Source organism: Macaca nemestrina, chromosome 1, assembly GCF_043159975.1.
Source record: "Macaca nemestrina isolate mMacNem1 chromosome 1, mMacNem.hap1, whole genome shotgun sequence".
Classification (NCBI taxonomy): domain Eukaryota; kingdom Metazoa; phylum Chordata; class Mammalia; order Primates; family Cercopithecidae; genus Macaca; species Macaca nemestrina.
Window position 1 is genome coordinate 214,103,105 of NC_092125.1, and position 27,489 is coordinate 214,130,593.

A 27,489-nucleotide genomic window follows, 5' to 3' on the forward strand; every position below is an offset into this window, starting at 1 on the left:
TGAGAGAAGAAGGCTTCAGATGATCAGCAATAACAAACTTCTCTGAGCTAAAGGAGGATGTTCGAACCCATTGCAAAGAAGCTAAAAACCTTGAAAAAAGATTAGATGAACGGCTAACTAGAATAAACAGTCTAGAGAAGTCCTTAAATGACCTGATGGAGCTGAAAACCACAGCACAAGAACTACATGATGCATGCACAAGCTTCAGTAGCCAATTTGATCAAGTGGAAGAAAGGGTATCAGTGATTGAAGATCAAATGAATGAAATGAAGTGAGAAGAGAAGTTTAGAGAAAAAAAGAGTAAAAAGAAATGAACAAAGCCTCCAGGAAATATGGGACTATGTGAAAAGATGAAATCTACGTCTGTTTGGTGTACCTGAAAGTGACGGGGAGAATAGAACCAAGTTGGAGAACACTCCTTAGCATATTATCCAGGAGAACACCCCCAACCTAGCAAGGCAGGCCAACATTCAAATTCAGGAAATACAGAGAACATCACTAAGACACTCCTCAATAAAAGCAACTCGAAGACACATAATTGTCAGATTCACCAAAGTTGAAACGAAGGAAAAAATGTTAAGGGCAGCCAGAGAGAAAGGTCGGGTTACCCACAAACAGAAGCCCATCAGACTGACAGCGGATATCTTGGCAGAGACTCTACAAGCCAGAAGAGAGTCGTGGCCAATATTCAACGTCCTTAAAGAAAAGAATTTTCAACCCAGAATTTCATATCCAGCCAAACTAAGCTTCATAAGTGAATGAGAAATAAAATCCTTTACAGACAAACAAATGCGGAGAGATTTTGTCACCACCAGGCCTGCCTTACAAGAGCTCCTGAAGGAAGCAATAAACATGGAAAGGAACAACCGGTACCAGTCACTGCAAAAACATGCCAAATTGTAAAGACCACCAATGCTAGGAAGAAACTACATCAACTAAGAAGCAAAATAACCAGCTAACATCATAATGACAGGATCAAATTCACACATAACAATGTTAACCTTAAATGTAAATGGGCTAAATGCTCCAATTAAAAGACACATACTAGCAAATTGGATAAAGAGTCAAGACCCATCTGTGTGCTGTATTCAGGAGACCCATCTCATGTGCAGAGACACACATAGGCTCAAAATAAAGGGATGGAGCAAGATCTACCAAGCAAATGGAAAGTAAAAAAAGCAAGGATTGCAATCCTAGTCTCTGATAAAACAGACTTTAAACCAACAAAGAACAAAAGAGACAAAGAAGGCCATTACATAATGGTAAACGGATCAATTCAATAAGAAGAGTTAACTATCCTAAATATATATGCACACAATACAGGAGCACCCAGATTCATAAAGCAAGTCCTTAGAGACCTACAAAGAGACTTAGACTCCCACACAATAATAATGGGAGAATTTAACACCCCACTATCAACATTAGACAGATCAATGAGACAGAAAGTTAACAACGATATCCAGGAATTGAACTCTGCTCTGTACCAAGTGGACCTAATAGACATCTACAGAACTCTCCACCACAAGTCAACAGAATATACATTCTTCTCAGCACCACATCACACTTATTCCAAAACTGACCACATATTTGGAAGTAAAGCACTCTGCAGCAAATGTAAAAGAACAGAAATTATAACAAACTGTCTCTCAGACCACAGTGCAATCAAACCAGAACTCAGGATTAAGAAACTCACTCAAAACTGCTCAACTACATGGAAACTGAACAACCTGCTCCTGAATGACTACTGAGTACATAAAGAAATGAAGGCAGAAATAAAGATATTCTTTGAAACCAATGAGAACAAAGACACAACATATCAGAATCTCCGGGACACATTTAAGCAGTGTGTAGAAGGAAATTTATAGCACTAAATGCCCATAAGAGAAAGCAGGAAAGATCTAAAATTGACATCCTAACATCACAATTAAAAGAACTAGAGAAGCAAGAGCAAACACATTGAAAAACTAGCAGAAGGCAAGAAATAACTAAGATTAAAGCAGACCTGAAGGAGACAGAGACACAAAAAACCCTTCAAAAAATCAATGAATCCAGGAGCTGGTTTTTTGAAAAGATCAACAAAACTGATAGACCACTAGTAGTACTAATAAAGAAGAAAAGAGAGAAGAATCAGATAGACACAATAAAAAATGGTAAAGGGGATATCACCACCAATCCCACAGAAATACAAACTACCATCAGAGAATACTATAAACACCTCTATGCAAATAAACTAGAAAATCTAGAAGAAACGGATAAATTCCTGGACACATACACCCCCCAAGACTAAACCAGGAGGAAGTTGAATCCCTGAATAGACCAATAACAGGTTCTGAAATTGAGGCAATAATTAACAGCCTATCAACCAAAAAAACTCCAGGACCAGACGGATTCACAGCCGAATTCTACCAGAGGTACAAAGAGGAGCTGGTACCATTCCTTCTGAAACTATTCCAATCAATAGAAAAAAAGGGAATCCTCCCTCATTCATTTTATGAGGCCAACATCATCCTGATACCAAAGCCTGGCAGAGACAAAACAAAAAAAAAGATAATTTTAGACCAATATCCCTGATGAACATCGATGCAAAAATCCTCAATAAAATATTGGCAAACCAAATCCAGCAGCACATCAAAAAGCTTATCCACCATGATCAAGTTGGCTTCATCCCTGGGATGCAAGGCTGGTTCAACATATGCAAATCAATAAACGTAATCCAGCATATAAACAGAACCAAAGGCAAAAACCACATGATTATCTCAATAGATGCAGAAAAGACCTTCAACAAAATTCAGCAGCCCTTCATGCTAAAAACTCTCAATAAACTAGGTATTGATGGAACGTATCTCAAAATAAAAAGAGCTATTTATGACAAACCCACACCCAATAGCATACTGAATGGGAAAAAATTGGAAGCATTCCCTTTGAAAACTGGCACAAGACAGGGATGCCCTCTCTCACCACTCCTATTCAACACAGTGTTGGAAGTTCTGGCCAGGGCAATCAGGCAAGAGAAAGAAATAAAGCATATTCAACTAGGAAAAGAGGAAGTCAAATTGTCCTAGTTTGCAGATGACATGATTGTATATTTAGAAAACCCCATTGTCTCAGCCCAAAATCTCCTTAAGCTGGTAAGCAACTTCAGCAAAGTCTCAGGATACAAAATCAATGCATGAAAATCACAAGCATTCCTATACACCAATAACAGGCAAACAGAGAGCCAATCATGAGTGAACTCCCAATCACAATTACTACAAAGAGAATAAAATACCTAGGAATCCAACTTACAAGAGATGTGAAGAATCTCTTCAAGGAGAACTACAAACCACTGCTCAACAAAATAAAAGAGGACACAAACAAATGGAAGAACATTCCCTGCTCAAGGATAGGAAGAATCAATATTGTGAAAATGACCATACTGCCCAAGGTAATTTATAGATTTAATGCCATCCCCATCAAACTACTAATGACTTTCTTCACAGAATTGGAAAAAACTACTTTAAAATTCGTATGGAACCAAAAAAGAGCCCGCATTGCCAAGACAATCCTAAGCAAAAAGAGCAAAGCTGGAAGCATCACGCTACCTGACTTCAAACTATACTACAAGTCTACAGTAATCAAAACAGCATGGTACTGGTACCAAAACAGAGATATAGACCAATGGAACAGAATAGAGCCCTTGGAAATAATACCACACATGTACAACCATCTGCTCTTTGACAAACCTGATAAAAACAAGAAATGGGGAAAGGATTCCTTATTTAATAAATGGTGCTGGGAAAACTGGCTAGCCATATGTAGAAAGCTGAAACTGGATCCCTTCCTTACACCTTATACAAAAAGTAATTCAAGATGGATTAAAGACTTAAATGATAGACCTAAAACCATAAAAACCCTAGAAGAAAACCTAGGCAATACCATTCAGGCCATAGGCATGGGCAAGGACTTCATGACTAACACACCAAAAGCAATGGCAACAAAAGCCAAAATTGACAAATAGGATCTAATTAAACTAAAGAGCTTCTGCACAGCAAAAGAAACTACCATCAGAATAAACAGGCAACCTACAGAATGGGAGAAAATTTTTACAATCTACCCATCTGTCAAAGGGCTAATATTCAGAATCTACAAAGAACTTAAACAAATTTACAAGAAAAAAATGAAACAACCCCATCAAAAAGTGGACAAAGGATATGAGCAGACACTTCTCAAAAGAAGACATTTATGCAGCCAACACATGAAAAAATGCTCAACATCACTGGCCATCAGAGAAATGCAAATCAAAACCACAATGAGATACCATCTCCCACCAGTTAGAATGGTGATCATTAAAAAGTCAGGAAACAACAGGTGCTGCACAGGATGTGGAGAAATAGGAACACTTTTACACTGTTGGGGACTGTAAACTAGTTCAACCATTGTGGAAGACAGTGTGGTGATTCCTCAAGGATCTAGAACTAGAAACACCATTTGACCCAGCCATCCCATTACTGGGCATATACCCAAAGGATTATAAATCATGCTGCTATAAACACACATGCACACTTATGTTTATAGAAGCACAATAAACAAAGACTTGGCAAAGACTTGGAACCAACCCAATTGTCCATCAATGACAGACTGGATTAAGAAAATGTGGCACATATACACCACGGAATACTATACAGCCATAAAAAGGATGAGTTCATGTCCTTTGTAGGGACATGGATGAAGCTAGAAACCATCATTCTGAGCAAACTATCACAAGGACAGAATCAACACTGCATGTTCTCACTCATAGGTGGGAACTGAACAATGAGAACACTTGGACACAGGGTGGGGAACATCACACACCGGGGCCTGTCGTGGGGTGGGGGGAGTGGGGAGGGATAGCATTAGGAGATATACCTAATGTAAATGAGTTAACGGGTGCAGCACACCAACATGGCACATGTATACATATGTAATAAACCTGCACGTTGTGCACATGTACCCTAGAACTTAAAGTATAATAATAATTTAAAAAAAAAAAAGACAAAAAAAGACCAACAAAACCCATCAAGCAAGCCCACCAATTTGAGGACAGATCAAGAGGCTGACCCAGATTGCAGAAAAAAACCTAAAGGCACAAAAAAACCACTAACCTCAAGTAACCTGATAGTGGTTATAACTGTGGTAATTACTACGGCAGTAAGTTTCCCTGTGGGTACAGCAGACCAAAATTATACCTCTTAGGCATATGTCCCATTTCCACCTTTAATTAGGCCTGTCACAAAGTTGAACCCCCAGTTAAGGTTTATGTTAATGATAGTGTTTAGATGCCTGAGTCTACAGATATTCGTGGGCCCTGTCACCCAGACGAGGAAGGAATGTTAATAAATGTGTCCACAGGTTATCACTTCCCCCCTCTTTGCATCAGGACGGCTATCGGTTGCTTAAAAGGCTACCGACAACATTGGCTAGTTAAAATTCCGGGTCATAATCAAAGATCAGTATCCTATCATTTATTTTGTGGATGGAGCCTGGATCATTCACAAAGTTCAGTTCAATTAAAACAGTTCAAGCCCAGAAAAGAGAGGTGTCAACAACCACAACAATGTTCAAAGAATTTAGAAATATTGATTTGAAAAAATTGCATCTCTGATCACGCTGTGGTACTACAAAATAATTCCTATGGAATCGTCATTGATGGGTCCCCTAAGGGGACCTTTGCAGTTAATTGTACCAATCAGAATAATAGATGCAAGACAGGACTAAAACAGAAACTATACTGTCAAAAAGATGACACTATTTACACTAAAAAACGTGCCCCGTTTCCCATAATTTGGACCGATTTTGGTACGGCTGGCCCACATCCGAAAATGATTAATGCAATAATAGACCCTGAACATCCCAAATTATGGACATTAATGATGGCCCAATCTCATATTCAGGTTTAGGAAGAAAACTATTATATCCAAAAAAGTGAGAGACTTGTATCAGTTTTCTTCCAACCAAACGGTGCCCATTCAAAGTTGTGTCAAGCCTCCTTTTATGTTGATGGTCAGAAGTATTGATATTCGACCTAATTCTCAAACTATTACTTGTCAAAACTGTCGCCTTTTCACCTGTATTGATTCCATGTTTGGTGTAAAAACATCTGTGTTGCTAAAGAAGGAGTTTGGATACCGGTTTCCCTCAATAGACTTTAAGAAGCCTCTCCTTCCATTCATATCATCACAAAAATGTTAAAAGGAGTGTTTACCAGGACAAAAAAAATTTATTTTTACCCTTACATTATAGGCCTTACTGCAGTCACAGCTACTGCTGCAGCTGCTAGAATTGCTTTACACTCCTCTGTTCAAACTGCAAAATATGTAAATAATTGACAAAAGAATTCCTCAAAATTGTAGAATTCTCAGACCTGGATAGACCAACAATTGGCAAATCAAACAAATGACCTTAGACTATTATTTAGATAGGAGATCGTATAATGAGCTTAGAGCATCATTTGCAAATGCAATGTAATTGGAATACTTCTGATTTCTGCATAACTCCCCATTTATATAATGCTACTAAACATCATTAGGAAAAAAGTTAGACATCATCTGGAAGGAAAGAATAAAAATTTAACATTAAATATAGCCAAATTTAAGGAACAGGTTTTTAAAGCATCTCAGGCTCATTTAACTCTCCTGCCTATGACTAACACTCTCGCTGGAGCTGCTGATGGACTTTCAAAGGTAAATCCTCTTAAATGAATTAAGACCATTAGAGGATCAACAATTGCAAATTGTGCTTTAGTGTGTATCTGTTTACACTGTTTGCTTTTAGTCTACAGATGTGAAAGATGCCTCTGAAAAAAAAAAAAAAAAAAGACACCACGAACAAGCCATAATAGCAATGGCGGATTTAAAAAAGAAAAAAGGGGGGTATGTTGGGAAAAGGGCTTCTGGGGTACCTGTATAAACTGGCCATAAAAATATAGGACAATAAGTTGTGGAAAGCCACAAGAGGCCTCTGAGGAGGAAACCTCCTAATTGCCGTCATGTTCCCATGCTCAGAGCGAGACCCGCTCTCTTATTTGTAAACACTGTGTTCAAGGAGAAAGACACTCCTTTGAAGCACTGGAAAGCAGACAGACATGCAGGCTCCTAGTTAAGCCCACTCCCACTAGCTACTCTCCGATGAGTTAAAGATATACTGTTTGAGCATAAAGGAGATTCATTTAAACTACTATTGCTATAAATTACGCCTACGACGCACTGCCATCCTTTCACTGTTCCGCCCTGAACATCTGCTTCTTAGATCTAAGTGATTGTACTCAATAAATACTGTGGATACCAGAGCTCTGAGCCTTTTGCAGCCTCCGTTTTGCAACTGGCCCCCTGGCTCCCACCTTTATGAACTCTTAACCTGTCTTTTCTCATTTCTTTTTGCCACCAGACTTCAGGTACCCTACAGGTGGTGTTGAGGCTGGTTGCCAACACACAATCATGGTGGAAGGTGAAGGGGAAGCAGTCACGTCTTACCTGGCTGGAGCAGGAGGAATAGAGGGAGGGGGAAGATGCTACACACTTTTAAACAACCAGATCTCATGAGAACTCTGTCAGGAAAACAGCACTAGGGGAATGGTACTAAACCATTAGAAACCGACCCCATGATCCAATCACCTCCCATCAGGCCCCACCTCTAGCACTGGGGATTACATTTCAATGTGATATTTGGGTAGGGACACAGATAAAAACCATATTAATGATATTCATGGTGATGGTGATGATGATGGTGATGGTGATGGCGATGGTGATGATGATGGTAATATTGATGGTGATGGTGATGGTGACGATGATGGTAATATTGATGATGATGATGATGATACTGATAGTGATTATGATGATGATGGTGATGGTGACTTCTAAGCTAAAAGGGACAAGTTTATATCAAGAGAAAAAAAGATATCACTGAGAGGCTGGGCCCTGTTCCCTCCACTCACCTCTACCCTAACAACCCTCCATCGTGAAAGTTAAAACCTGTCAAGTAGGGACAGTAATCCCATCAAAGTGCTTGGAGCCCTGGCCAGGTCACATGCTATACCCCAGTGGGAGTAAGTGCCTTGAGCTCCTGGGACAGCATCTGCTTCCTCCATGGCCAGGGAAAGGAGAAAAGGAGGGACCCAGTATTTATGGCTCCTGGGCAAGGCCTCCTGCAAAGGCTTTACATATTTCATTTCATTTCCTTTTCTTCTGGTCTACAACCTTGAGAGGACAGTCCATTTTATGGAAGATGAAGCTGGGCTCAGAGAAGTGATGGGACTGGCCAAGCTCACACAGCCCCTAAGTGCAGGGGTCATCACTCAAGCCCTGGTCTTGCTGATGCTTTCTACCGCATTGTGCCAATGGGTGAAGACCATAAAATCAATTACCTTTCCCCAAATGTCTGAACTGCCCTCCAAGTCCAAGTCCTACCAACACTCCAGCTTCAAACCTCAACTGAGAGCACCTCCACCTGGAAGCCTGCCTGACTTTTTCTGCTTGGCTCTGGCCCTATAGTCTTTACTTTTCTGCTACAGGTATAGACCTGCAGGGACTTGGAGGAGCCCTGTCCTAGCTGGGCCGGATTCAAAATGGGTCACAAAAGGGATCGTCTCCGAAACCTGGCCCTTCCTGGGAAACACGCCTTATGCCACCACAGGAATGGCTGTGGGCCAAACCTCCCAGGGAATCGACGCTAATTTTCAGTTGTTTAGAAGGTAACTCCTCAGTGATTCACTGTTTGGGCTCTCGTAACCCAGGCCAGGAGAGCCAGGGGCTGCTAGGAGATCAAAAGGAAACGGTGAACAAAGGTCTTCCTTTTCAGGAGACCATGACTCACAGCTGGTAGGTGATCCTGGGCAGGTGGACTCACCTCTCTGACCCTCTCCCCCGAAGTCTTCTCTGAGGCAGGGCAAGAGCCCAGCAGGAAAAGAGTCCCAGGAGGAGTTATTAGCAGGAAACAAATGGGAGGGGCAGGAGACAAGGGTTTCCTGGGCTTTACTCTTATTGATTGATTGATTGATTGATTTTTCTGAGACTGAGTCTCGCTCTATCGCCCAGGCTGGAGTGCAGTGGCGTAATCTCAGCTCACTGCACCCTCCGCCTCACAGGTTCAAGCAATTCTCCTGCTTCAGCCTCCTAAGTAGCCGGGATTACAGGTGCCTGCCACACCTGGCTAATTTTTGTATTTTCAGTAGAGATGGGTTTTCACCATGTTAGCCAGGCTGGTCTCGAACTCCTGACCTCAAGTGGTCCACCTGCCCTGGCCTCCTAAAGTGCTGTGATAACAGGCGTGAACCACCGTGCCAGGCCAACAAAAGGTTTTTTTTTTTTTTTTTTTTGAGACGAAGTCTTGCTCTGTCGCTCAGGCTGGAGTGCAGTGGCCGGATCTCAGCTCACTGCAAGCTCCGCCTCCCGGGTTTACGCCATTCTCCTGCCTCAGCCTCCCGAGTAGCTGGGACTACAGGCGCCCGCCACCTCGCCCGGCTAGTTTTTTGTATTTTTTAGTAGAGACGGGGTTTCACCGTGTTCGCCAGGATGGTCTCCATCTCCTGACCTCGTGATCCGCCCGTCTCGGCCTCCCAAAGTGCTGGGATTACAGGCTTGAGCCACCGCGCCCGGCCAACAAAAGGTTTTTAACACAAGAGTATTAACACTCAAGCCCTCCTCTCCTTACTCCAAGGTGAAACCTTCCCAGGCCTCTATCCTCCGGCCGGTTGGGGTCAGGGAATTTGTGTTGGGATTCCTTCCAGCCTGTAGGGTGAGACCCAGATTCACTGGGTTTAGTCTCGTCTCCTGGAAGGGAGGCTGGCACCAGGCCCTAGACCAGCTCCTGGCTTCAGGTTAGGCCCAGGGCTGCAGCACGCCGGTTGTCATGGGCCCTGGGCACACTGGCCTTTGTGGGCTCTTCCTCCATATAAAAGAATAAAATTAAATTAAATGTTATGACTGTGTTGGTTTGAAGACAAATATAATCCAGGTGTGATGGTACTTGTTTTTCTCCTACTTTGATAAGAAATTAACACATTCTGTTGGGGCCACTAAAAGTAGCATGGGTGCTAGGCACCGCCTCCACTTCGTGCTGGATGAATTGGCCCAGGTGAAGCCCTTTGGGTTGCCTGGGTTTAAATTCTAGCTCATCACTTACACATGTGCGTCAGTTTCCTCCTCTGTAAGATGGGGATGACTGCAGCGCCCACATGATGGGGCTGTGGTCCTGCTTGAAAGGGGCTTGGCACAGTGCCAGGTGCATAACAAGTACTCGGTGAGGGCTGGCTGCCTAGTTGTGTGTGAGTTTTCCATCCTCCTGTGCGGGAGGCAAGAGGGACACCTTCTATCCCCATAATACAGGCAGGAAAACCGAGGTTCCAAGCAAGGGAAAGGATCTGCCCAAGGCTGCCTAGTATGCAATGGAACCAGGACTCCAAGGCCATAGACCCAGCGACTGCCAGGCCCTGAACGGTGACGGAGGTGCACAGTCAGTGATCCCAGTCACAGACCAGAGCAGGAGGGTCGGGGAGGGGAAGCGCCTGGCCAGGCCGGGGGTCTCCTGCCTCCGGTTCTGCCTTGGTGGAAACTTGGAAACAGGACGGACTTGGCCCTGGGCACCTCCGGGCTATGAGAACTGAAGTTTTTCAGTCTCTCTGAGTCTCGGTCAAATGGGGACGAGGAAAAGATATCAAGAATGACAAGCACCCGGCACAGCCCGCACCTTGCAGCTTGGTCAATGGATGATTTCTTGGAAAGGGTGGGCTACGGGAAGGGTGTGAGTATAAGGAGCCACGAGATTGCCCGCCATACCCTACACTGCCTGGAAGCAGAGCCGACAGGCCCCAGCTGGCCCCTCCCCGGGGACTTGGCCAAAGTGTCAGACCTGGAAGAATCGTTGCATCACTGGGCACTCACAGGTTAATGACAGGGAGTGGACAGGACCTGGGTATTTAACTAATTAGGAGGCGCCCTGAGATCAGAGGTGCCCCCGTTGCTTTCTTCTGCTGCCTTTTGTGCTCCTTGTGCACCTCCCTTCTCCATAACCTGGGATGAAACCTCCCCACGTGCTGGTGTTCCTTTGCCTCCTGGGTAAGTGATCTTTGTGACCTCCAGCCTTCTTCTGCCCCATCTGGCAACCCCAAGCTCCCTAGATGCCCCTGAGCCTGGCCCTACAGAGGGCATGGTGGATGCCAAACAGTGGAGGCTGCCCCCTTCCTGCCACCAGGGTGACCCCGAGGCCAGTTTTGCCTGAGCCAGCAGTGGCTGGAGCTGAGGGGAGGAGAATGCAGGCTAGGAGGGGTGAGGGACATGGGCCAGGGGCTGGAGCATCCTAGACAGCACACCCTGGGCTCCTTCTCCTACCCTAGCTAGCATGTTTAGCTCCAACCTGCCGAGGTGGGCAGGATTCAGCCCCATGGCTGAGTCAGGAGCACCGGGAGGAATTCAGGGAGGTCAGCGGAGGTGGTCAGGAGACAGGTCCAGTGCCATCTGATGAGACTTGAGGGGACAGAGTGTTCCTGGGTGAGATAAGGGCTGACACCTGGGGAGGACTGGTGGCTGGTGAGGAGCCCCTGGAAGGGGTGAACGAGTGATAGTGTTGTAGATAGAAGATAATAGTGGGAGGGGACATTGGAGGGGCCGACACACTGGAGGTGAAGACCAGGGGGATAAAGGTGCAAAGGCTGTCATTGGCAATATTGTTACTTATTACCATGCTTGTTGTTGAGAATGGGTTGCTTTGGGGAGGTGAGCTTAACTGGACAACTGGAGAGATGCCTGTGATCAGATTTGAGGGGACATCGAGGAAGTTGGCTGCAGAGGGTGGGGCTCTCCTTCTCCCCCTCTCCCTCCCCCTCTCCCCCTCTCCCCCTCTCTCCCTCTCCCTCTCCACAGTGGCCCTGGTCACAGGGAACCTGGTCCAGTTCGGGGTGATGATCGAGAAGATGACAGGCAAGTCTGCCCTGCAGTACAACGACTATGGCTGTTACTGCGGCGTCGGCGGCTCCCACTGGCCGGTGGACGAGACTGACTGGTGAGGAGGCAGCCTGCAGGGGGACCTCCATGGGGATGGAAGAGCTGGGGGATCCTGGGAGGATCCTGGGAGAAGGGGGTGCGCCTGGAAAATTCAGGCCAATCTCTCCTCTGGGCCGCTTTGGGCTCTGGGCCCCCGAGCAGCCCCTGGTCCAACCCAGCCTGGCTCACAGGTCCCCCCAGGTTGACCATGACCCTTACAGGTGCTGCCACGCCCATGACTGCTGCTATGGACATCTGGAGAAGCTGGGCTGTGAGCCCAAACTGGAAAAGTATCTTTTCTCTGTCAGCAAACGTGGCATTTTCTGCGGTAGGTGGACAGCCCTGAAGTGACACAGACACCCTGTGGTGAGGTGGGTGGAGGCAGCTTAAGACAGGAAGCCCCTCCTGATGGTGACCTTGGGCCTTATCAGAGCCAGACCCCGGGCTGGAGGCATGGGGTTTCCCATCACCATGTAACAGTGAGACCCAGATGTTCACCGGGTACCCAGGCTAGAGAAGCCCATACCCCATCAGTGCAACCCTCAGCCCCAGGTATCTCCCCACCCACAGACACCACCCAGCTCCAGCCTCTGGAAAGAGGAGCGGAGGGGCTGAGCTGAGCCAGGCCCCAGAGGAGCTGGACTCAGGCACCCTTCCAGGGCCTCAGCAGGAGCTAAAGGTGAAGTCCCTAAGACAGAACGAGCTGGGGCTTTGGGGACAGCAGACGTGGTTTCCAAAGGCTGACTCCTCACTGGGACTGTCAGGCTGGACCCATTTGCTCAGCTTTGCCATGTCCAATGCCCACTTGGACCAATTAGCTTTCCTTTAGTCCCAGGCCCAGGCAAGCAGCCTAAACCAAGTGACAGCGTGCAGAGACCCCACATGGGAGAGCCAAGCTTTCTCCCTGCCATAAAGCCAGGAGCAGCCTGAAAGAAAGGCAGGGCCTGGTGGGCGGATGGTTCAGCGCGGAAGGATTCGGGAGGTCGTAGAAGACTCAGCTCAGGTCTCTAAATTCTGTCCTGGGGGCGGGGCAGAGCTGGCTCCATTTCCTCTGCAGTCATCAACTTGGCAGGGCAATGTGCCAGGTACTGAGTCCCTGTCGCTGGAAGTCCATGAAAGGCAGGAGCAGCCACCTGCCAGGATCAGGGCTGAGAGGAAGAGTTAGAGGAGGAGGCAGGCAGGTGGAGACACAAGCTCTGGATTCTACTCAGGGCGTCACCTTCCACCTGCCTGTGACTTTGGACAAGTGATATAATCCCTGGAAAGCCTCTGTTTCCTAATCTATAAAACGGAGAGGCTTATACCTACTTCCCCAGCTCAGTCCAGCTCCTGCAAAGAGCCCCCAAAAAGAGGCTGACCGGCTCGGTGTTAAGTCCCTTCCAACCCTGAGTATTGCTGACATAGCAGGCGTGGGCAGAGCCCTGACGGCAGAGAAAGGCTCACCTTCAAGGGGCGAAATGAGGCACCTGGTCTGAGCTGTGAGATACAGTCATGGAGAAAAAAGGGAGCTGGAGCCACTGCAGGCAGAGGTGACAGAGGCAGCTGCAGTGGAGAGAGGAGGAGCCTTCTGGGCCCCTACAGAGCTGATGCCAGCTGGCTCTTGGGAGGGCAGGTCATGGCAGAAGTCTGACTCCCAGGCTGGGCATGGGCAGAAAACTGGGCTCTATCCACTCTGATGAGGACAGGCAGAGGGCCCTAAGCAGACCCCAGCTTTGGTCCCAGTGGCTTCTAGCCTGGGCCCACGCCACTCTGGGGCACACATAGCCATCAGAGTGAGTTGCTGTCATTTTCGTAGCTGTCCTCTCTGCTTGATGGCCACAATCCGCCATCAGCAACACATCACATAGGGGTGCAGGGGTTGCCTAGAAATCCCCCTGGCTGGGGGCAGTGAGAGCGAGCCAAGTGGTGTCTCTAAGGCAGGAGAGAGCTAAAGGCAGTCAGCGTGGGCTTGAGAGCAGGGAGGGACAGCGAGGGCAAGCTTCCAGCTTCCCTGGTGTCCCGAGCCACAGTGCACCCCGCCCTTGTCTCTTGTCTCACCCATTCCTGAAACAACGCGAGAGCTTGGGCTTCCATCAGAATGGAGTTGGTCCAGGTCAAGAACGTGGACCCAGGAGCAGCCAAGAGCTGTCCCACACATATCCTGAGCTTCTGTGGTCCCTGACTCACTTTGTCCCATCCAGCCGGCAGGACCACCTGCCAGCAGCTGACCTGCGAGTGTGACAAGAGGGCTGCCCTCTGCTTTCGTCGCAACCTGGGCACCTACAACCGCAAATATGCCCATTACCCCAACAGGCTGTGTACCGGACCCACCCCGCCCTGCTGAGGCTGTGCTCGGCCTCCTCCCTGTCCCTCGAGGTCCTGCCTCGGGCTGCGGTAGTCCCAGTCCTGGGGAACATTGGCACCAAAGGCCCTCCCTCTGGAAAATTCCTTTCCTGCAAACCCATCCCTGCTTCAGAGCTCAGAGATATGTCCTGGACCATCACTAGCCTCCCAGGCTACCCCTTCTCTGTAGAAAGAACCCTGCCCCAGGAGCCATGGATCCTTCAGCACCCGGAAGACTGTCAGCAACTTCTGGGATCTCAGCTCCCTCTTCTGAATAAGTGAATAATGTTTTCCATAATTCTAATATTCTGAGTCTCAAATTCTACCAGTCATTCTAGGGTTTAATTAACTAAAGTTTCATTCATTCATTATTTTTCTGATCACCTACCTTGTGCTGACAACGTGCTAAGCATTGGAATAATTTGGGAACAAGTCTGACATGGCTGGCCCTGCCAGCAATTCCAGCATTAAATTCTTTTAATTTTCCATGACAGTAAGTTTCTGTGACTCTTTTTTGTTTTTGAGACGGAGTTCGCTCTGTCGCCCAGGCTGGAGTGCAGTGGTGCAATCTCAGCTCACTGCCAGCTCTGCCTCCCAGGTTCACACTGTTCTCCTGCCTCAGCCTCCCAAGTAGCTGGGACTACAGGCGCCCGCCACCATGCCCAGCTAATTTTTTTGTATTTTTAGTAGAGATGGGGTTTCACCGTGTCAGCCAGGATGGTCTCCATCTCCTAACCTCATGATCCACCTGCCTCGGCCTCCCAAAGTGCTGGGATTACAGGCGTGAGCCACCGTGCCCCACCCTATGACTCTTTTTCTAACATTCTACAATCTTATCCAAAATAATGCAATCTCTGGAAGGAATATTTCTGGCCATATGGCTTAATGTGAAAAGCATGAAAAATACCAACCTAAAAATATTGTCCCCACTGTGTCATCAGGCCTCAAATCCCCCCCACTGGCAAAGATTGGTTAAGAGTGAGAAGCAGCTCTAGATGGTCTTTTCCACACCCCTTCTTTGATAGGCCCCTGAGGGCCAGAGAGGGGATGTTCTACCCAAGGGGGTGTCCCCACTCCCTGGCCCTTCATTTCTTCATGAAGTTGTCATCAGCCACCCACGCTCTGGTATGGCCGTGTTAACCAGGCCTGCTGGTTGTCATCTTGGAAAGACCAGAGTGCCCAGGGCAGTTCAGCTGTGAGGACACAGGAAGAGGAGCAGGAAAGGGTTCAGCATCGAGGGCCGACTCCAAGCTCCCAATTCTGAAGCCATGAAGAATGTAATGCACTCAAGGATTCCCACCAGGAGGAATGCAGCCTATTCTGGAAGCAATCTATTTCAGCAGATGTTACTTCTAAAGATAGAATTATCTATTATATGCTGATGAAATCTTACAGGACCAGGAATTCACCTGCTCAATGACTGCACACCTGCCAATGCATTGCACAGGGCAAAGCTCACAGTGGACACTCAACAAATGTCCATTCCCTTCACCCTTCCCAGGGCCTGTGCACAGCATTCAGGACCTTGAGGGCAGGGAGGAGAGCAAAGAAAATCAAAGGGATGGTCGGTCACAGTGGCTCACGCCTGTAATCCCAGCACTTTGGGAGGCCAAGGTGGGCGGATCACCTGAGGTCGGGAGTTTGAGAACAGCCTGACCAACATGGAGAAACCCAGTCTTTACTAAAAATAGAAAATTAGCCGGGCATGGTGGCATACGCCTGCAATCCCACCTACTCAGGAGGCTGAGGCAGGAGAATCGTTGAACCTGGGAGGTGGAGGTTGCAGTGAGCCAAGATCGTGCCATTGCACTCCAGGCTGGGCAACAAGAGTGAAACTCCGTCTCAAAAACAAAAAGAAAAAAAAGACAATCAAAGGGATGTATCGCTGTGACCTTTAAAAGATGAACAAGCTCTGTGCTAGCAATAGGAAGGAGAAGACAGACAGGACAGGCATGTGTACTTTGCTATTGTAACTGACTCAAATCCTCCCCAAGTATCACCCGAAAACCATGTCTTAAAGCAAAAACAGCCTGCGTGGGGGAAGAGTGCAAACCTGGTTTGTAGGAAAAGTGGTTCTGAGGCGCCCTCTGGTGTCCATTTCATTCAGGCCACTAGGGAGAAACCTGCGCCTGGCTTAAACCTCGATTTCTCTTCCTCAGGTGAGCAAAGTGTGCTTCTGAGCTAGTGAAATTGGTCCCCTCACATTTTCATAAATAAATATACTGAGAAAATGCCAAAGGCGGCCACACAACCATCTGAGGATGACGGCCACTGTAGAAACGGGAAACACAGGGAGGAGCTGATACAGGCAGATTAGAGAGGTGACACCCTGGGCATGATGGATTTAAGGCACCAATGGGACACCTACCTGATGATCTTACAGTTGTATAACTTTCTGACCAAATAAACATTGAAACTTAGGAGCAAGACTCCAGCGCAGCCTGCTGTGACCCCTGCCCCCACCCACTCAAACCAGGCTGTGAGTCTTTTGGCCACAGACCAGCCTTTACCCTTTGCTTTCCCAGGGCTCAATAAATGTTTGATGATGGCATCAAGGGGCCTGCCTAAATCCTGTTTGCCTATGTGTGCGTATCTAGAGAACAATCACTTGATACCCAGCAGCAGACTTGCAAAAGGGACTGAAAAAAGGAAAGAACCCTGAACTTGAACTCAGAGGTTCCAGGTAGAGCGCTTTGTTCTGCCACTTAGCAGCAGTGGCTCTGCTTAGACCTTTGCTACTCAGCGTGGTCCATGGGCAGTGGCAGCTGCAAAAGCAGCAGGGATCCTGTTCAAAATGCAAAATCTTGAACCTGACCCCAGACCTGCTGAAATCAGAATCTGTAAGTTAACAAGCCCCCCTGATGATTCGTGTGCACATTAAAATCTAAGTGCCGATAAATGGTCACAGCCTCGGTCTCTGCATTTGTCAAATGGAAGTATGACATCTCCCCAGCAGGCTGGTTGTGGCACAGTTTGAGTTAGCATGCATGAAAATGCACAAATAATGGCTAGCACTGAAAAATCACTCGTGTTCTATGAATGAATGAATGGATAGTCGTAACAATAGCTAACATTTGCTGAGCACTTGGCATTTGCCAGGCACTGTTTTAAGTGCTTTATGTGTGCTAATTCATTGGATGAGTAAACTAGGCCAAGGGGACTGTCAAAGCTGGGGAGGGGACATTCTCACCTAAATGTTTCATAGTTTGCCTCTCCAATTTTGATGACAGGATTTGGATTGGTTTAGCTTTTATTCCTATTTAGCACCTAACCAAAGCTACGCATGAAGTGCAAAGGTAAATACCTTGCTCAGTAAGTGACCAGAAATCACAGTGGAATTCCCAAGTTCAATGAAGAGTCTGATTAGGATTTCATGGACATGCGTCTGCTTCACTGGGGTTCTTTGCAATGTCACCACCAGAGAACTGAATACTAAAGTTAATTCTTTCCTTCAATAAGTTTTGTACTTCTGGTCTTTTGTGCTTCTGGTCTTTTGCTGGATGCTGGAGATAGACACGAATCAGAGTCAACCAGCAGACAGAAAACAGCAACTATTCTACACTAGCAAGTAATGTGACACCCCTAAGAAGAGAGTATCAGGACTAATGGTTCTTAAATCCTCCATCCTTCATCACGTCTCCGTCCTGTCCACCGGTGCCAGCTTCATTTTCCCAGAGCCTGATTTTCATCATGTCACTCCTCTGCTCCTGATCCATCGGTGGCTCCCCATTGTCCACCAGCCCCTGGTATTCAAGGCTTGGTATCATCTGCTTTTCCAGCCTCTTTTATGCAGCCCTATCTATTTACTAAGCTCCTCTGCTGTCCTGCCTTCATACCCTTGTGCAATAGCTTCTCTCAACCTAAAAGCCTCCCTTGCTCACAGGCTCATCACCATGCTAAAATCCATGGGCTTAAAGTGAATCCCAAATGTCACCTTTTCCTTTATTTTTAGAGACAGGGTCTCACTCTTGCCCAGGTTGGACTGCAGTGGCACAATCATAGTTCACTGCAGCCTTAACCTCCTGGGCTCAAGCAAGCCTCCCACCTTAGCCTCCCATGTAGCTGGGACAACAGGTGTGTGCCATCAACTCTGGCCAACTTATTTTTGGTAGAGACTGGGTCTCGCTATGCTGCCCAGGCTGGTCTCAAACTCCTGGCCTCAAGCGATCCTCCTGCCTCAGCCTCCCAAACTGTTGGGATTACAAGTATAAGCCACCCTGCCCAGTCCCAAATGTCACCTTTTCCATGATGCAGTTTCAACTGGAGCAGATTTCACCCTCCTTGAACTGCCAAGCTGTGTTTATACCTTTCCTAGAACTGCTTACCCCGTTATTTGGGTCCTTGCATGGTGGCGGCAGACTGCTCTGGGTTCAAATCCTGTCTCTGCTACTAAGCTGTGATCTTGGGCCCATTATTTATTCCTGAATAGAACCATCAGCCTCACAGGGTGGTTTTCAAGTTCAAATGAGACGATGTATCCAGAGGGCCCGGGGCACACTAGCTGCTCCATCTGTGCTTGGCCACCTTCTGTATTTTTGCTCTCCAATTGCAATTGTCACACAGTAGATGCCAAACAGGTACCTGTTCAGTTGAATTCTACGCTAATGTCCCCCAGAGGCAGAGGTAGATGGTGCAGCATTTTTCCAGGCAAGAGCTACCTGTAACATTCCCAGGTCAGAATGCACACGCAGGCCGGCTCCAGACACTACAAAGCAGTCAGGCAGATCTTTGTTATTTTGGGGTTTTGAGACAGGGTCTCACCCTGTCACCCAGGCTGCAGTGTGGTGGTGTGATATAGCTCCGTGCAGCCTGAGACTCCTGAGCTCAAGTGATCCTCCTGCCTCAGCCTCCTGAGTAGGTGGGTCTACAGAAAGGCACCCGGCACCAGACCCCAGTAATTTTGTGCGTGCATGCATAGAGACAGGATCTTGCTAGGTTGACCAGGCTGGTCTTGAACTCCTGGGTGTGAGCAAGCCTCCTGCCCCAGCCTCCCGAAGTGCAGGGATTACAGACGTGAGCCACCGCACCCAGGCCTGATCTTGAGAATCCATTCAGCAAGCACAGCATTACTCTTCCAGTAGAGAAAGGCACATGAGAGGTGTTTGAAGAAGTTCCCAGTCTTTCTCCAAACTCATTGTGCATCCCTAATAAGCTCTGTCCTAAACACTGGAGCATCCCACTCCTAGGTTTCGCTTGCACTGGCCATTCAGTCCAAAATGCCTTCGCTCCCATTTCTGCGTCCTGTCTCCCCTTTCGTGCCTCGTCCAAATATCACTTCCTCCACCAAGCCTTCCCGAATTCTTTGAACTCACAGCCCTCTCATCAGTGCCTCCTTTACGGCATATGCTGTCTCCTGGGTCAGTGACATGTCCACTTTCACTCCTGGACTGGAGGCTTTTTGAAGGCAGGATCTATGACTGTTTCAACGCCCAGAAATAAGGACCCATACAGAGTAGAGGCTCACTCGATGGATTCTTGGATGTTTGGATGGATGAATAAATTGAATAGAAACAATCCTCTGGGGATACCCAAGTCCTTCTGCCATAGGGCGGTTCGGACGAGTTTCTCCCAGAAGGTAGGACATGTTTCCTTCTGCCAAGCCAGAATCTGTGAAGTGACAGGACTGGCCTCAAGCCTTTGCAACCAAGTTCTAAATCTCTGCATCTAAATGGTCTGAGAGTGCCCATTCCGTCAGCAAAAACCATTCTGTCCAGCCAAAACCATATTGGAGCAGGGCTTTTTATGAACTGTATCTCAAGACACACACTCTGTGTCTGTGCATTGGAGGAAGGGAACGGCCAGAAGCCTGGGGTGGTGTCTGGCTGATGCAACTCTAAACACCCAGGTTTTCAGGCAGGCTTTCTCCAAGGTGACCATGAGCAGTTACCAAGAAGGGACAAAGGTACAGCCACGTGTCCCTACCTGGCTCAAGAACACTTCTCTGTCCTTAAAGACTCATCCTATCTCCCACACAGGATCTTACAGGTCACCTGGTCCAACGTTGCCCAAACAGGAAGCCCCTCGAATCCCTAGAAGCGGCCACCTGGCCCCAGCTGAATCCCTGGAATGGGATTAAGGAGGCCATGGAAGTTTTTCCATGTGCGGGCAGCACCTAGATTGGGACATCACGTTGGACCATAGCAGGTTTTCTGGAAGAATCTCAGGTTAACGGGGTCTGGAATCTGGGCCTCATGGGCTCAGGAACCAGACAGTGTTTGTCTATCCAGAGATGATGGGTCTCTCAGTTGTGGAGTGAAGAAGAACCACACAGGGAAGATCGCTTGAGAGACTGTAGGAGAATCTGCTTGCAGGAGCTGGAATATTCTTGCCTTTCATCCAGGAAACCATACAGTCCTTTTTGACATCAAGGCATCAGGGAGCCAATTCAGAAGGCTGCTTGTTGAATACAAAATGAACGGGAGAATGGGAGTCTCAAAGTCAAAACCATGATATGGTGAGGTCTTCAGAGCCAGTCCTTGACTGGCCAGAGCGCTTGTGTGGATGGGGCCACGGCTGGACGCACTGAAGGACTCCCCTCGCTCTGGTTTCCTGTGGACCCTTCTAGGTGAGTCGTGCCCCAGATGGTGCTGTCTGTGCCTTGGCAGGGAGCCTCCTCCTGGAATGGGGTCAAACAACACTGAGAGTTCTAGAGGAGCCCAAAGTGGCTGCTGACAGACAACTGCTACACATTTAAACAGTTTCAAACTATCAAGAGGTGCTCTCAGATATCAGGCAGAAATCTGAAGTGTGTAGTCCTTAAGAATGGCCCTGCCATTGTGTGTGGTGGCTGCACTTAGCTGCATTAAAGCAAAAATCAGCTGTTCTAAGCTTAGTCAGATCCCAAAGGACTACACACCGAGAACACTCAATCCAGCACACGCACACACGCAAACCTTCCACACAACGTCTCTAAAAAGGACATTCCCAGCACACTCAGTCTCCCTGCCCACTCAAACGGTGGTCAGATACTGATAAAAACAACTTAAAACTTTGTTTTTAAACTAGAATTTATTGGTATACAAAACTCCATTTCATAGATAAAGTGGCACATCTTTGCAGCTTCTATTGCACCAAGTATCGAAGATTAAAAACACACAAAAAAGAAACATTTGGTTTTGAAAACACTGCAAATAGCCAAGTACAGTACTTTGGTAAATAAAAAATAAAATGGTTCAGATGAACACAATCTGTGGAAAGAAACGATCTAGGGGGAAGGAACTATGGACATCAGACAATGGTCACAATTCTCACCATCGAGCTCCATAGATAAGGCAAGACTTGCTAAGTCTATGGATCATGACCCCATGGAGGTCTTAAGTTTCTCCAGACTGAAGCTAGAACACGTATAGTGCAATTAGAAAAAGAGAAGGCCCCTTCTCCACGGACACACCCACCCCTCTGTAAAGGGGACTGGCGCACGCCAACACTTGTGCATGGGAAAGGGGAGCCCCCGGGTGTGACGTCTGACTCCTGGCCCTTTTCTTTCCTCTGAGCTCAGTGCTGGTGGAGACTCTGGAAGAGTCACTGGGAAGGCCAAGGGCCCTTCCTACTATGAAAAATGAACCGTTAAGAGTGGGAAAATGTGGGGAGCTTCTCACCAGTACTGCTCGAGGGAACTGCCAGGGATCAAACCGCCAGCTGAGGTCTGTGGCTGAGCTCACATGATTGTCATGGACGGCTGGCAGCCTGCTGCGGGCTGACACACCAAGGATGAGAGTCAGGCTACAGAGGCTCTGTCCAGCAATCACCGCCGCCCACAAGGACTGGCAATGAGCAGCAGCAGCTCTGGATCATGGCTATGCCCTGCTTAGAATAAATTCCCTATGCAAAAGTTCGTAGTTTTACAGAAATAGACTCTTTACACTGGTACCAGCCCCTTCTCAAGTAATTCTGCAAGGATGCTAAACATTTTCACGGAACCACAAAACAGTCCTAACGAGGACAGTAAAGAGAGGGATGCTACAAAGCAGCTGCTTCAAAGACATAGGTCAGAGTCTGAGGTTTTAAAGGAATTTCACCTCGGGACGGAAGACGGCCAGGCCAACCACAAGGCACAGCTCTTTCCGGAGGCCCCCATCAGTGGAGAACGGTAAGCTCTGCATCCTCCATACACTTGGTGACTGGTGTTCCGTGTTCTCTCCACATTCCAAAAATGACTGTCTCCTTACTAATATGCGATGGCAGACGTCATAATTTATGCCATCTAGATCTTCAATGATGTCATTAAAAAAAATACAATTGGCCGGGCGCGGTGGCTCAAGCCTGTAATCCCAGCACTTTGGGAGGCCGAGACGGGCGGATCACGAGGTCAGGAGATCGAGACCATCCTGGCGAACACGGTGAAACCCCGTCTCTACTAAAAAAATACAAAAAACTAGCCGGGCGAGGTGGCGGGCGCCTGTAGTCCCAGCTACACAGGAGGCTGAGGCAGGAGAATGGCGTAAACCCGGGAGGCGGAGCTTGCAGTGAGCTGAGATCCGGCCACTGCGCTCCAGCCCCGGCGACAGAGCGAGACTCCGTCTCAAAAAAAAAAAAAAAAAAAAAAAAATACAATTTACTGGCCGGGCAGGGTTGCTCACGCCTGTAATCCCAGCACTTTGGGAGGCTGAGGTGGGCAGATCACGAGGTCAGGAGTTCGAGACCAGCCTGGCTAACATGGTGAAACCCCATCTCTACTAAAAATATAAAAATTAGCCAAGCATGGTGGCACGCACCTGTAATCCCAGCTACTCAGGAGGCTGAGGCAGGAGAATTGCTTGAACCCAGGAGGTGGAGGTTGCGGTGAGCCGAGATTACACCACTACACTCCAGTTTGGGCAACAAAGCAAGATTCTGTCTCAAAAAAAAAAAAAAAAAAAAAAAATTTACTTTAGAGCCAGGAAAACACATCTTATAAAAAGTGCCATTATTACATCACCTCAGAACAACTGTCAAAGGCCCCAGAGTTTTAGCAACACTTGTTCTGAAAGCTGTGATGAATGAAGCTGTGAACAACGAGAATGGCAAAACAGAAAAACTGCATCAGAGTCTGAGTCTAAAGATTTAACATGGCTAGACAGAGCCTTGAGGTAAGAAAGTGAAGAGCTACGCATCTACCCAAAACGGGAGTCGGACAGGGCCACTAACATGTCACACTAAAATCAGGAAGCTCCATTGTCTTCCCCTGGCAAAGATCCTTTTGGTCAGGGTAATTTTTAGTCACCTCTGACTAGGAATCCAAGTCTCCTTCAACTGACTGAATATTTCACAGAGGTAAACTGATAGCATTCTATGCTGACCCAGTAAAACCCAGGCAGAGTCTACAGAGTTTCTCAGAGTTAGAGAAATTGCACATTGACTACGGGGACTCACTACGAGTACAGTTCAGCGCCGAAGTCCATCTGATGCTACCTGTGTAATATGTGAGCAACTCTCTCCCCGACGGAAGGTGGCCCTCCTCCCACCCCACCTCCCACCCCCACCCCCGAAAATCACATCATTTCACACTGAAGCTCCCTGGGGCAAGCAGGGCAGGCATAATAAATTACCCATGGAAAGGCTCCCTCCCAGTCAGCTCCAGCTGCTCCACAAGGGAGACCCCACTTCCCAAGCCCTCAGAATCAAATTGGCATTGGAAGTGTTTTCAGAGCTTAATAAAGAAACTACAGACAACGTCAACTAACATTTAAAATTCTTTCTGCCACAATTTCTCAAGCATACTTTGCTCCTGAAAGTGTATGTTCATTATTATTGAAAAACTAAATATACATATACATTCTAACTTTCTAATATCTCCTAGTGGCAACTATATTATCTAGAAGTTATGGTTCTATGTTGCTTTAATACATCTACCTCTCTAGTTCAAAGTTGTTGCCACTAAAATTGTATTTATTTTGACCTCTAAAAAAAACTTTTTAAAATCCATAAAACCTTTATATACAGTTTTAAGAGCAGTAAGCAGCTATGTACCACTGCTCCATCCCCTTTCTCCTGACCAAACTACAAGCTACCAAGACAATCTCATGTAACATAAATGTCTACAAGATATAACACAGAGGTTAAGACACATTCAGTTCCTAATAAAGAGTTCACAGAGTACCTGTACTAGAGTAATAGCTGCTGACAACAGTCATCCCAGGACTAAACATACTGGGCCTCCACTCGGGCTGCCAGTGAAGTAATTTTCCAGTGCCCACTGAGGCAACTAAGCATATCGATTCCAACTACCTTATGTACCCAATGAGACTGAGGCAGTGAAGTCTAAATTGAAACCATTAGCTAGAAGGTATCACTGAAGTTGGATGCATGTACCCCAGACCAACTGTAACTGAAAAGCTGTGAAACAGTAATAAAAGAAAATTACTAAAGCCATTTGATTAGTTTTTTAAATCACCGTTATTATACTCCAGAAATGCTGAAGCCTATTATCAGAATTAGGTAATTTATAAATAAATGTTACCAATATTCTTTAATAACTTTTTAGCAGCTTCTAAAACTTCTAAAACCCAACAGGGCCCAAGGCCACCTTCATTAACCATGTAAATAAAGCAATTCTACTACTTCTGACAATGAGTCTCTCTTAAGCTGACTGCTAATCTGAATTTCTGGCATACAATCTTGTCTTTCTGAGAGGATCTGGCCTCTGACCTCAAGCAGCACAAGACAGACAGGAAAGCATCTTCTTCAGAAACACTCAGCCAGTCAGGAGTCTGCCCAGTGTTGAAAACCAAGACAACCACAGATCCTGACGCACTCTCGATCCCACTCCCATAGAGTAAGGCAACAGAGATCTTTCATTCGTTTGGAATGAGTACAGCAACACAGCCTCAAGCTCAGGGCTCTGCGATGTGCACAGAAAAAATGCTGTGCACTTTTAATCTGCTAAATTTTACAATGTACTGTACCCAAGAAGAATCCAAATCACAATGTCCTAGGAGCAATTCCAAGAGACTACTGATGCTCCAACTACAAAAAGCCACCAAAGTCAAAAACAAAATCAAAAGACAGCAGTGAAACTGAAGAAAGCAAATGGCCTGCTGATAAAGACAATCTGACGACTCCAGGAACTACCAAACTTTTTAGTTATCACTTTGCCTCCGAATTTTTCTAATTGTGAAATGTGAGGGGTGGGGAAGATAACTAATATTTAACTTTCAACTCAGCATCAATTATTTGCCCAAGTATTAGGTCCCAAAAGACAAAGATTATCCACGATGGGCCACCTCAGATGTTATGGTTAAGTTCACATCCACCAACTCAGTTTTAGGAATGACATCTCTCCATTGCTCAAGTCTGTCTATTTCAGAACTGAAGAGTCATTCGAAGGCCTTAACCAAAGTATATTCTCTTCCCTGCTGGTCCAACCTAAGTCAACCAACTCTGCTGGTCCAACAACTCCCAGCAGATGCTGGAGTTTCCCAACTTCTAAATGCCAAACAGGGCTTAAATAAAAAGAAATACATGTGGCATTTTATAAGATTTAATTTCCACAATACTAAGTTTAGCAACCTATAAGGTCAAGTTACCATGTATCTCTCTGAAGGCATCTAAGTCTACAACAGAAGGGAAGAAAATCCTCATTTAAAATGCGAACATGAAAAACCTTATTCTTCCAGGCTTCTTCTATAAAAACATAATTATTTAGACTCCTCTTAGGCAAAACCCCAGTTCTTCTTCTCCTGTTAGAACTACAGACCCTGCTCTACATACTATCAGAATTCCAGAACTGTATCACAAGTAGTAACATGCCATCTCCCCAATGTCAGGAAACAAATACCAAAAACCCAACACCACCACTGTCAACTTCCCAACAAGGCCCAGGCCTAATTAACAGTCAGCTGCATTTATCATATGGCTTGAGTGCAAATGAACTAACAGCACCTACATCCCATCTGAAATAACATCAGAATCAGGAAGGAGAGAAATGCGGTTAATTTCCATCCTGATTGCAGGCCACAACCCTCATGTAACTTTGGGAAAACAATTCCTGAATTATTTTCTGAGTAACTTGGATTAGAAGAAAGTAAATCAAAGCATATTCCTGAGTTGGAGATCATTTATAAGCTACCCTATGTTAGTATCTGTTTGAAAATGAAAGAGAAACTAAGGAAACTTGTCATTCTCAATTTCTAAAAATTATTCTAAACTACTCATGAACAATTACAGCAAAACTCACCCCAAATGTTAAGGAAAGATCCTAGGGTCACTGAAGTCTGATTTTCGGGCAAATAAAGCCACCACTTAACAGGTTTTTTTCTGACCTATCTGCCCCTAAAACTCAGTATTTTAATTTTGTATTACAGAATATGAATGGCCTCACTGCATTTTCATAAAACAAAACATATCACTAATAAAACTTTGAACAAAAAAAGAGGCAGCTCGAAGGACACTAACTCAGTGTGGGAGCTCATGTGTGGGCTTTGTTGGTTGTGTTTCGTTTCATAAAAGGACGGCCTCGCTGGAAAGTCTGGCACACAGCAATCCTTTTCCAGCCGCTTCTTACAACTCCCAAGAGGCCAGAGTCAGATGTTGAGAGCAGCAAAGGTCTTCACCAAGGTGACCTGTGTGTTCGCCTCTGCTTCGCTTCTGTTGTTGTCCCTGTGGCTACCTCTGCTCTCCAGGGCTTTGTGGCGGTGCCTCTCCTCCTGCCGCTTCTTCTTCTCCAGCCATTGCTGTTCTCGCCTCTGTTTGTTTGTGACCTGAGAGAGAAGGCCGCGGTGGTGAGTAGGCAGCACGGAGGCTCAAGCTGCCACCTGCTAGAAGGGAGATGGTGGCAAAGGGCACAGATTGCTTTTCAGCAGCAACAGGGAAAAACAATCTAAGATGCCAAAGATGATTTACTGTCCACTGCCGCTCAAATTTACATTTAAATTCATATTTCCTTGCTGAACTAGCAAACAAAATCAATTCCATTCTTCCCTTAAAGAAATCAGCCCTCATCCAGCAAGAGGTAACACACACACGTGTCAGAGGACACTTTTCCCCACATAATTTAATGCCCCAGGTAATTCTGACAAAATCCTCAGAAGCTTATTGCATCTTTGCCTCTGCTGTGGCTTTGTACACTGTGGCATTTTGAGCTCAGAACTTCTTGGTGAAAATCTTTAAAATGATTCCAAATTCAGTGAAATGGAAGATGTCACATACTACCTGTGGAAGTGAAGGGCAGGGAGGGAGATGTACCTTTCTGGAAAGCACT

General features: G+C 46.5%; 2 protein-coding genes across 3 annotated transcripts in view; one reads left to right on the plus strand and one right to left on the minus strand.

Annotated features, from left to right (window-relative positions):
• The first annotated feature begins 10,969 nt into the window (after positions 1–10,969).
• Positions 10,970–14,610, plus strand: LOC105483102 (phospholipase A2 group IIE). The gene is made up of 4 exons (XM_011743746.2): positions 10,970–11,066; positions 11,871–12,009; positions 12,212–12,318; positions 14,171–14,610. The coding sequence occupies exons 1-4, from the start codon at positions 11,027–11,029 to the stop codon at positions 14,311–14,313; spliced, it is 429 nt and encodes a 142-aa protein (XP_011742048.2). The 5' UTR covers positions 10,970–11,026; the 3' UTR covers positions 14,314–14,610.
• An 8,247-nt stretch (positions 14,611–22,857) lies between these two features.
• LOC105483103 (OTU deubiquitinase 3) overlaps positions 22,858–27,489 on the minus strand; it is a 29,833-nt gene continuing 25,201 nt past the window's right edge. For both annotated transcript variants that reach the window (XM_011743749.3, XM_011743747.3), the window contains exon 8: positions 22,858–26,989. In XM_011743749.3, coding sequence (XP_011742051.1) covers positions 26,813–26,989 — 177 coding nt within the window. In that variant the 3' untranslated portion in view covers positions 22,858–26,812. The remainder of the gene's footprint in view (positions 26,990–27,489) is intronic.